The 11,726-nt window shown below is 41.8% G+C and overlaps 1 protein-coding gene and 1 pseudogene across 1 annotated transcript in view; one reads left to right on the top strand and one right to left on the bottom strand.

The window, feature by feature from the left end:
- Positions 1–485: 485 nt before the first annotated feature.
- The window catches only part of nid1a (nidogen 1a), a 97,939-nt gene continuing 86,698 nt past the window's right edge, over positions 486–11,726 (top strand). The window contains exons 1-4 of the mRNA XM_043680037.1: positions 486–723; positions 1,887–2,186; positions 5,422–5,663; positions 10,824–11,239. Of these exons, the coding sequence (XP_043535972.1) occupies positions 523–723; positions 1,887–2,186; positions 5,422–5,663; positions 10,824–11,239 (1,159 nt within the window). The 5' untranslated portion in view covers positions 486–522. The remainder of the gene's footprint in view (positions 724–1,886; positions 2,187–5,421; positions 5,664–10,823; positions 11,240–11,726) is intronic.
- LOC122548696 lies at positions 8,612–8,720 on the bottom strand (annotated as a pseudogene).

Here is an 11,726-nt window from a genome sequence, read left to right as displayed (position 1 = left end):
CACACAGAGGGTGGTGTATGTATGGAATGAGCTGCCAGAGGAAGTGGTGGAGGCTGGTACAATTGCAACATTTAAAAGGCATCTGGATGGGTATATGAATAGGAACAGTTTAGAGGGATATGGGCCAAGTGTTGGCAAATGGGAGTAGATTAGCGTAGGATATCTGGCCGGCATAGACGAGTTGGACCGAAGGGTCTGTTTCCGCCCTGTACATCTCTATGACTCTAATATAATAAATGCACGTGTGTCTGACTGTTTTGAATGAATACGATCGTGTGCATGAAGCGGGAGTTTGAGAGTGACTGAACGTGTGGTCTTCAATGAGCCAAAGGCGGTTCCGGAGAGGTTGAGGTTGCAACGGGCTGGGTTGAGCTGTCGTTCAGGCTGAGCTGGGCGGAGTGAGTGTTGGTGATTGGGCGCTGCAGTGGTTTACTGGGGCTGGTCTGGCGCTGTTTGCTGTGGGGAGTGGGCGCGGACAGTCAGTTGGGCACAGTGAGTTGTGGAGCGGTCTGGATTGTGGGCATGATGCCGATGGAGAGAGTGTGGCTCCTGGCTGTCCTGCTCCGGGCGGCTGTTGTGAGCGGTCTCTCCTCAGGAGAACTTTACCCTCATGGGGAGGACGCTGGGGACAAGTTGCTAGCTCCCGGGGACGATGTCACCTCGGAGCCGGTCAAGTTGGGCCAAACGCTGCGTCTATTCGACAGGACTGTTAGAAACCTTTATGTAAGTACCTGGTAATTCCTCATCCGGAAAAAAAAAGTTCACAAAAAAGTCTTCCCAAGTTTGCTGCTGGGGTGAAATCTTGTGATTTTTTTCTGGATGGGCGGGGAGGGAGGATTTCATTCCTGTGAGAAACCATTGATCAAATATTTTATTATTTATTTTGTCGATGGTTCCAAGGCGAGGGGCAAAAAAACCCTACTTGTGCCCACTATCTAATGATTAATAAATATGTTCGTTTAAATTGGAATTTCAACCGTTTAGACCAGCCTTTCAAAGACTTTTTAGTTAGCGTCAACCGTAAACTTCATTGGTTCAGTTTTCGTGATAACATCAGATTAAACTGTTGCGTGAAGGCAGATAAATATGTTACATATATTCGTGCAGTTGTGCACATGTTGAAATATCCACCTATAAAAATTAAGTGAAGATGGAATGACCTACATCAGAAATGAGTCCATCCCTCATTTAAGGTGGTCGGCGTAGGAATTTGTTTATTTTCAACAATCTCTCTGTTTCTTCGATCATCAGCCTCCTGTGTGTTTTCTTTTTCAATTTAGTTTTCTGGATCTGGTTTAACTGCCCGTTGATCAAGTTTGTGTGGAAAGTTAGTTCTCGAGTCTAAAGTCAGGCAATTTGATTCCCGCGAGAAGCTGTTTCTGTTTTTAGTGTGCATATTGCAGGTGATTGGAGAAAATAGGGTTTCATCTGGTTGCATCCTTCAGGGCAGTAATTCCGAAAACCAAGTAGTTTAGCATGTTCTAAGGAGAGTATATTAGCAGAGATTATTTCCTCTTGGGAGGAGGGTGGGTGGAGAGGATCGAGCTGAAGGGACACAACCTTGAACTTTGAGTTAATTTATTCAGTAATGAACCAAACTGGTACATACTTTGTCAGAAAAGATCTAGGTAATGGAGTTAGTAGAAAATTTGATTTTTTTATGTGTGTGAAAGGACATCAGAAGATGTTATGGCTGAGACACAGACCAGTTATAGTATATTTGAATGGCAGTACAGGATGGAGGTGCTGAATGATCTCGTTTCTGGTGGCTGTGATTTCACGTGTAATTAGGGTCGTACAGCGCAAGAAGAATTATTTTCTGTTTTTAAAAATATATATGTATATAATTTTGAAAATCATACCTGTGATCTGTTGTGTGACTAAAGGTAAACACAAATGGAATCATTACCATCAGCAAACCTTCTGCAGAAGTAAATTATGTCGACACTTTTCCACCAAGATTTGGTGCGATTGCAGCATTTCTGGCTGATCTGGACACTTCTGATGAAGTGGGGAAGATCTACTACAGGCAGGAGTCATCACCACAAATCCTCCATCGTACTGCATTGATGATAAGCAAAGGTTTCCCTGACCTAAACTTCAATCCAGACAACATTTTCATTGCCACTTGGGCCAATGTGACCGCTCATGAGGAGCTCAGACGAGGAGACCAACCACAGAATAAGGTAATGAGCTCGGTACAATCCTAGAGTGAAATAAATGGGAAATCAGAAGGAGAAGTTATTTACTGGGTTTCATGTTGGAAGTAAATCCTGTCCTCTGCTGAGTTAGCTAATGATCCAGGAAAAGGGTCACATTTGCAATAAATGCCCTAGGCTAGGGAGGGGATGTTAAAACATTATGGCGCATTCCAAATGGATGTTCACTGTCTCCTGGTATAGGTACGTGCTGATATTTAGATGAGATCATGATATGTGCCTTAACAAAATCCCTTCTATAACTATATGAAATGCTTAATGTTCAGGTTTTAGATTATGGTAAAGCCAGAGATTGCTTGGAATACAGTACCAGTGCTGGAGTGACTATTAGTAAAATTGACTTCTTCAAATGAGTGGGAGTAAATTTTTAGTGCACAATCCTGAGACTTGCCTCAGACAGCTGTTCTCATCGGATCCTAAGATTCCCACACTGTGCATATGGTGACACCTGGCACTATTTCGACCTCTCGCTCCAACAACACCACATAGTGCTGCCCTGCTTCCCCAGTTCCCCTTTATCCTCCAACTCATTTGCTGTTCTGACAAGAAACCTTTTTTCTTTTCCTTTCAGGCATAAAGGAATACATAAGATGCAGCAACTTGGGGATTCCCATACCCCTCTAAAACCTAGCTTTCTGCCTCTTCCCTTTGATTTCATCCCCTCTCTCCCAACTCCACCTCTTGTTAAGTATTTATTATGATCTTCTATTCTCCGATGCTGAGCGTTATATACTCCACAAAGGACTTGGTTTTGGGCACAACATGAGTTCTTCTGTTGTCTTTGCCTCCATACCTATTTCTTTGGATAAGAGTCTTCTCCCTATGCCACAGACCCCTTTGCCCACCTCCAACACTTTTCCCCCATTTGGATCCCACCCTCTGGCTGTTCACCTGCACATGACCCATTCATTGAGAACTATCACGTGATATTGGTCACCTCAATTTCTTTGCCCCTGACCCCTTACCCATTTGACCCATATCTCCTTCTGAACTGACTGCAGTCTGTCCTTTCAGATACAACCCTGACTTTGTAATCAAGCCTGTCAATAAGGATGGTGCTGTTATTGTTTTGCGGACTGACCTCTACATTGCAGAGGCTAAGCGCCAACTCTCAAATAGCTCCTCCTTTCTCCCCCTGGACCATGACCCCACCATGGAACATTCTGACACTTCTCACAATCAGGTCATGACAATTTTCAAGCTTTGAAATTGGGCCAAAGTGGTTGAGGGGGGAGAAAAAAGTTGGGAAGCAGTGCTATAAACTGTCCCAACATAGTCATCCATAGAGTTTGTTCAAAAAGTGTGCTTGGATTGATCAGTGACGTCTTCACCAATTGTCTTCCTGGCTTGTAAAATTCAGTCTCTGATTGTGCAAATGTCACTGGCTAGGATGATGTTTATTTCCCATCCTCAACTGCCCTTGAGAAGGTGGAGATGAGCACAGTTTTTGATCTGCTGCAGCCCATGTGATGTTGGTAATACCCACAGTGCTTCTGGAAATGAGTTCAAAGACTTTGACTCAGTGATAGTGAAGGAACAATGGTACAGTTCCTAGTCGACATGATGTGTGGGTTGGAGGGGAACTTGCAGCTGATGTCCCAGGTATCTGCTGCCCTTGTCCTTCTTGATGGTAGAGATATCAGGTTTGGAAGGTGCTATCCAAGGGGTCTTGGTGAGCTGTTGCAGTGCATCCTGCACATACTGCTGCCATTGTGCATTGGTCATGTAGGGAACGGCTGTAAAATAGTTTGGGAGCCCTTTGTGGAAGTTCCTGCAAAAAATCATGTTATAATGACTGGATCACTGATTTGAGTGTTCATTGTGGGATAAATTGACCAGGTCTCTGAAATACTGCAGTGGGATCTGTTCTGTCCCTTTGATTTAATGTCTCACCCAAAGCTCAGCACCTTCAGCAGTGCAATGGAGTCTGGAGTTATCAGCCTAGAGTAAATGTATCAAGTTGCTGGGGGGGGGGGGTGGCTTGAACTCACAACTATCTGATTCAGAGGTCAGAATATTCACACTGAGCCATAGCAGATTAATTTGTTATAACTTCCAACATTCTCATGGAATACAGGGAGAACTAGCCATTTGGATACAGAACTGGCTCAAAGGTAGAAGACAGAGGGTGGTGGTGGAGGGTTGTTTTTCAGACTGGAGGCCTGTGACCAGTGGAGTGCCACAAGGATCGGTGCTGGGCCCTCTACCTTTTGTCATTTACATAAATGATTTGGATGCGAGCATAAGAGATACAGTTGGTAAGTTTGCAGATGACACCAAAATTGGAAGTGTAGTGGACAGCAAAGAGGGTTACCTTAGATTACAACAGGATCTTGACCAGATGGGCCAATGGGCTGAGAAGTAGCAGATGGAGTTTAATTCAGATAAATTCGAGGTGCTGCATTTTGGGAAAGCAAATCTTAGCAGGACTTATATACTTAATGGTAAGGTCCTAGGGATGTTGCTGAACAAAGAGACCTTGGAGTGCAGGTTCAGAGCTCCTTGAAAATGGAGTCGCAGGTAGATAGGATAGTGAAGGCGGCGTTTGGTATGCTTTCCTTTATTGTACAGAGTATTGAGTACAGGAGTCGAGAGATCATGTTGCGGCTGTACAGGACATTGATTAGGCCACTGTTGGAATATTGTGTGCAATTCTGATCTCCTTCCTATCGGAAAGATGTGAAACTTGAAAAGATTTACAAGGATGATGCCAGGGTTGGAGGATCTGAGCTACAGGGAGAGGCTGAACAGGCTGGGGCTGTTTTCCCTGGAGGGTCGGAGGCTGAGGGGTGACCTTATAGAGGTTTACAAAATTATGAGGGGCATGGATAGGATAAATAGACAAGTCTTTTCCCAGGGGTCGGGGAGTCCAGAACTACAGGGCATAGGTTTAGGGTGAGAGAGGAAAGATATAAAAGAGACCTAAGGTGCAACTTTTTCACGCATAGGGTGGTACGTGTGTGGAATGAGCTGCCAGAGGATGTGGAGGAGGCTGGTACAATTGCAACATTTAAGAGGCATTTGGATGGGTATATGAATAGGAAGGGTTTGGAGGGATATGAGCCGGGTGCTGGCAGGTGGACTAGATTGGGTTGGACTATCCGGTCGGCATGGAAGGGTTGGACCGAAGGGTCTGTTTCAATGCTGTACATCTCTATGACTCTATGTGAAATGATATCTTGATGGCTTTTTGTGTTACCAGAGAAATACCTTCCAGGTGATATTGGCTTCTGATGAATCCAGCTCCTATGCTATTCTGCTCTACCCTGAAGATGGCTTGCAGTTTTATGGAACACGTTCCAAATCAGCAAATAACATTGACTTAGAATTACCAGCTCGAGTGGGCTTCAGCAGAGGGGAAAGCAGTTTTGTGCTATTTACACTCGAGGGACCGTCGTATGCAGTTACATCTGGCAGTGAACAATCTGTTAAAAACCTTTACCAGTAAGCAAATTTAACATTTCTTCATCTGAAATGTCTCTTAATCTTTATTCCTTCTGTCAGACAGAAATTGGACAAATATTTGTCTAAGAGAAACTTACAGGGCTTTGGAGAAGGAATATTGGTGTGAATTAAATAGCTCAGTTGATAAAACACAATGATCTGAACGTCCTCTTTTGGTGCTGTAGAATTTTGTGATTCTATCCTGTTGTGATTTCCACCCTAAGTGAAAAAAAGCTATTGCTGTTCTTTGTTGCCATGTAAAGTTTTTTGACATTTTTTAAAATATATAATGATCTCAAGAGAAAATGTGTCCTCATGTCCTTATGTTTATGGTGGTCAGGAAAGCTTATTGACTTTGGTTTTCTTTGTTTGACAGCTTCCGTTTTAAGAACATGTTGCATTGTTCCCTCCTGTTTATAAGATTAAGTGACTTAACTGAGACATTTTAAGATGCCTAAGAATTGGAATGGAAATATACAGATTATTTTCCCCGGCATGGGGGGAAAGACTGGAACATAGGGATCAGAAAAGTTCGCAATTGGGACTGGCATTTTCAACCCCTCAAAGGGTTATGAAAGTCTGAACCTGTGTCTCCTAAAAAGCTGCTAAGGCTTTGGGTTTGGTTAAGAAATTCAAGGCTGTAATTTTGGATATATTTTAGTTAGGAAAGGGTGCTGAGGATTTTGGTACCAAGACTGGTAATTAGAGTTGAGAAGCAATGATCTAATTGATTGGCAGAATAGGCATGAAAAACTAAATGACTAAACTGTTCTTCAGTGTACCACTTACATTTGATGCCTAGTGGGAATGGAATCTTGTATATAAGCTTATTTTGTTAGTGACCTTTCATATCTTGGCTAAGCTTGTATGTTGTGGTAAGTATACAGTATATGCATAGAATGGATGGTTTATGCAGCTGTGATGCATAGAAAGGACCATGCTGATCTCCACATGTTTCAGTCCTTATTCAAGCAGGAACAGTATATAGTGTCAAAGATGAGGTTACCAGACAATCCTTTCATTTGATGATAAGACTCCTGCTGACAACCAGAAAGTTGTCAGGAACTGTTGTGTGTATTCAGCCTACAATGCAATCACTGGTATGCACACATCTGTTTCTGGTGTCATTCCTGTTGATGGGTAGCAAGTGGTGCAGTGATTTTTAAAATACCTAAGAGCTGCCACTTGTAGACCTTATGTAACCACAGCTACTTCATTAAAATTGCATTTCTTTGAACAAGAGAGCAATTTGGATAAATGCAGAAATTTCCTACACAGCCTCACTTGATGGTAATGGAACTCTTTTAATTCCAAGGTCAAGGTTTTGAGTTCCACATTGGTTCTTAATTTTTGTCCTAATTATTTTATGAATTTTGTAAAAATGTTTTGACAGGTGTCACTTTCAGGCTTTTTGAATTCGCTACTGGAATAACTGTTGAAAAAAACAGCATTGCTTCATTAATTGCAAGCCTTCATCTTAAAACTTTCCATCATAAATATAGCTCCAAAAATATGTTGAAATGGAAACAGTTACAGAGCACCAAGTGTATCAGGGAGCATTGTTTGGTTATAGAAAGCAGAGCTGCATTTAAAGCATCTCTCACTTTAAACAGTTACAGACTGACACTATCTGTGCATACGCAGGATGTGCATTCCATTGTTTGCTTCCAGTACCATTGCATTGAATTTAAAGATTAATATACTAATTAGGGTGATAGCTGCCCTTTTACATTTGTAGAAAACCAACCTACATTAAAGATTTTCTGTTGATGTGTTAAGACTTTCGGTCCTTCTTCTCTCATGGATAAATGTGTTTGTTACTAAAATGCTATCTTTGTAACCTTCAATGTAACAATGTTACACGCAGTTCAAGCCATTTCTCTGCCAAGGCAGCATGTTTTCTTCAAGTTTGTTATCAAAACCATTTTCCTCCATTCTGACAATGGTTGTAAATTCTTCCATTACGTTGAAAAACAGTAGGCTATCTTCAAGTCTGTAACTGTATGCCTTTTTTTAGATCCCCAGAGATTTTTGATTAGCTGTAGTTTGTAATCTGATTATGTCTCATTTAGTAATCCATGTCTTCAGCTACATATCATCATGCAGTTTTTATTCTACACTATCAGCACCCAGTGAGATGTTGAAGAACAAAGAGTATGAATGAATTGCAACTTAGGGCATACACTGACTACATAAACATTAAAAGCAAGAGTGAAAAATGATAACTAACAAAGGCAGAAATGCCTAGAGGAAGTATTTATGATCATCACCTTTTCTCAGCTGCTATTAGTTCTGAAGAAGAGACACTGGGGCTTGGAACTTGAACTGTATTTTCTCTCCATAATGCTGCCAGAGCAGCTGAGTTTCTTCAGCTATTTCTGCCTTTATTTCAGATCTCCAACATCTGCAGTTTAAATTAGATTAGATTTCCTACAGTGTGGAAACAGGCCCTTCGGCCCAACCAGTCCACACCGACCCTCCAAAGAGTAACCCACCCAGACCCATTCTCTCTGACTAATGCGCCTCGCACTATGGGCAATTTAGGAGAAAGTGAGGACTGCAGATGCTGGAGATCAGAGCTGAAAAATGTGTTGCTGTCAAAAGCGCAGCAGGTCAGGCAGCATCCAAGGAGCAGGAGAATTGATGTTTTGGGCATAAGCCCTTCTTCAGGAAGGGCTTATGCCCGAAACGTCGATTCTCCTGCTCCTTGGATGCTGCCAGACCTGCTGCGCTTTTGCCAGCAACACATTTTTCAGCTATGGGCAATTCACCTAACCTGCACAACTTTGGACTGTGGAAGGAAACCGGACCACCGGAGAAAACCCACGCAGAGACGGGGAGAATGTGCAAACTCCACACAGACAGTCACCAGAGGCTGGAATCAAACCTGGGACCCTGGTGCTGTGAGGCTGCAGTGCTAACCACTGAGCCACCGTGCCGACCTTAAAAGCCTACTGCACCTGGTATTCCCAGGCGGTCTCCCATCCAAGTACTAACCAGACCTAAGTCTGCTTAGCTTCCGAGATCAGGTGTTTTCAGACTAGTATGGCCGCCAGTTCTTTTTCATTTTGCATTAAAATAAAATAATATCGGTTAAGGATGATATATTACAAATAGTTTTTTTTTAAAAATGGGGAAGCAAGGTGAAACAACAGTATTAGATTATAAAACAATGTAAAGTCTTCAACAGATGCATAAATATCAAAAGAAAAGTCAAGGTAAGATAGTGCCACTAATTGATGCGCATGTTAAACTCATACATGTGGTAAAATGTTGCATTGTTAATTAGTCTCAGTGTTTATAGTCGTCATTGTCTACAGGTTTAGTACAAGAGGACAGGAGGATTACAAATGTTATGCCCTTGTTCAAGAAAGGAGGTAAAGATGACCCAGGTAGTTATAGACCAGTGAGCCTTGCGTCTGTTGTAGGAAAAGTCTTGAGATAGGATTTATAATCCTCTAGTAAGTAACAATTTGGTTAAATAGTCAACATGGATTCGTCATGGGCAGGTCGTGTCTCACAAAGCTTATTGAGATTTTTGAGAAGGTGACCAATCATGTGGATGAGGGTGGGGCAGTTGATGTGGTGTACGTGGACTTCAGTAAAGCCTTTGATAAGGTTCCACATGGTAGGCTATTGGACAAAATGTGGAGGCATGGGATTGAAGGTGATTTAGCAGTTTGGATTAGACACTGGCTTTCTGTCAGAAGGCAATGAGTGGTGGTTGATGGAACATGGTCAGCCTAGAGTCCGGTTACTAGTGGTGTGCCACAAGGAACCATCTGTTTTGGAACCATTGCTGTTTGTCATTTTTATAAATGACTTGGATGCAAGCATAGGTGGATACTAAAGTCACGGAGTGGCGGATAGTGTGGAAGAATGTTGCAGGTTGTAGGGAGTCTTGGGATTAACTGCAGAATTGGGCTGAAAGTTGGCAAATGGAGTTCAATGCAGATAAATGTGAGTTGATTCACTTTGGGAAGAATAACAGGAAGGCAGAATACTGGGTCAATGGAAAGATTCTTGGTAGTATAGATGTGCAGAGACATCTTGGTGTCCATGTACATAGATCCCTGAAAGTTGTCACCCAGGTTGAGAGTGCTGTTAAGAAGGCATACGGTGTGTTAGGTTTTATTGATTGAGTTCCAGAGTCGTGATGTCTTGTTGTAACTGTACAAAATGCTAGTGCTGCCACACTTGGAATATTGTGTGCAGTTCTGGTCGCCCCATTACAGGAAGGATGTGGAAGCATTGGAAAAGGTGGAGAGGAGATTTACCAGGATGTTGTTTGGTCTGGAGTGAAAGTCTTATAAGGAAAGGCTGAGGGACTTGGGTCTGTTTTCATTGGGGAGAAGAAGGCTAATAAGGGATTTAATAGAGACATAGAAGATGATCAGAGGATTAGATAGGGTGGACAGTGAGAGTCTTTTTCCAAGGATGATGACATCTGCTTGTATGAGGGGGCATAGCTGCAAATTGACGGGTGATAGATTTAAGATAGATGTCAGAGGTAGGTTCTTTACTCAAGAGTGGTAAGGGCATGGAATGCCTTGCCTGCCAATGTAGTTAACTCATCCACATTAGGAACATTTAAACAGTCCTTGGATAAGCATATGGATGATGATGGGATAGTGTAGGATGATGGGCTTAAATTAATTCACAGGTCAGTGCAACATCGAGGGCCGAAGGACCTGTTCTGCACTGTATTGTTCTATGTTCTATGTTTCCCAGAATTAAAAAGCAGATAAGTAATGCTAAACTTGTCTTAAATTTGTCTTGAATGCTAAACTTGTTTTGATTTGAAACTCTTGCATGGAACTGGAACCTTGTGATTCAGACGTGTGGGCTACCAACAGAAGCATGGCTGACACACACAGCATGTAGAGGCAATGGAAAAAGTGCAAGATTAATAAGTATGATATCAGAACTAATTGATTATAACGAATTATTATTAGGAAAAGGATGGCCAAAAGGAGGTTTTTAAAAGTGATAATCAGATTAGCTTAAAGATGTTTCCACTTTGTAGGAGATTTAAAAATAAGGTTGACCCTAATAAGTGGGAATTTAGTGGGAAAAAAAATGCATGCTTGAAGGAAAGTTTTATAACATGGCAATTTCAATGCATTCTGTAAAGGAAAAATAAAACTATTATTTTCACAGAGACAGTAATGCTGGAGAACAAGGAGTTTGGATCTTCCACCTGGGCAGTTCTTCTAACCAGACCATTTTTTCTGCTGTTGTAAGCATGTTCCATACTGATTATGTGCAGAGTACTTTTAGTACTGTTCCAACCATTGACCATCAGAGGAACTCCTATGTGGATATAACCGAGAATGGATCAGACCCAGAATATAATCTTCCTGAAGAAGAAAAAGTTGGCATACCAGAGGATGCTGTAGTGTACAAGGTAGCTTCACAGCAGAATGTGGAAAACTTGGCTCCAGAAGAACCCCGCTATGTGGAGGAGTTTCCGGTTCGCACACACATCAAAGTAAAGCCAGTCCAGTTCCAGCATCCACAGTTTCCCCAGCGCAGAGTTGAACTGTTGGATACAGAGTTGGATGTGACTGGGAATGGTATGATGATTTGTTGATTATGTATACTTGTTACAAACTATCTATATATAAAATCCATAAATTGGGTGAGTGCATAAAATGATCTAGTAATTTGTGATGAACAAATTATATGCAGTTGTGAATGATCACAAATTGCTAAGTGTTTTCCATCACTCCTCTTTAACAAAACTGAGGAAAAATTCTGTCATGAACTTCCCAACTGCGGTCTTGAAATTGCTGTATTTGTCCTGTTAATATGAGTTATTGTGGCATGCAGTGAGATACACTTTGTTCGTGATGCGGTTTATGGGTCTGACATGAAAGTTAAGAGGCTTGGCCTGGAAAGGTAACAATAAAACTGTTGACTCTCTCCTCCAGGCAGTAAATTAGTCCTAGAGAAATTTTAATCCAAAATTTTATCAAATAGGATCTTAATATTGCTTTGTCTCCTTCCAATCCACCCTAACCCTGTATTTATTTTTCTGCATGCAGTTGACATTAATTTGTG

The sequence above is a fragment of the Chiloscyllium plagiosum genome, chromosome 3 (genome assembly GCF_004010195.1).
Source record: "Chiloscyllium plagiosum isolate BGI_BamShark_2017 chromosome 3, ASM401019v2, whole genome shotgun sequence".
Classification (NCBI taxonomy): domain Eukaryota; kingdom Metazoa; phylum Chordata; class Chondrichthyes; order Orectolobiformes; family Hemiscylliidae; genus Chiloscyllium; species Chiloscyllium plagiosum.
The sequence above is the reverse complement of the archived record's forward strand: the minus strand, read 5'-3'. Positions and strand labels throughout refer to the sequence as shown.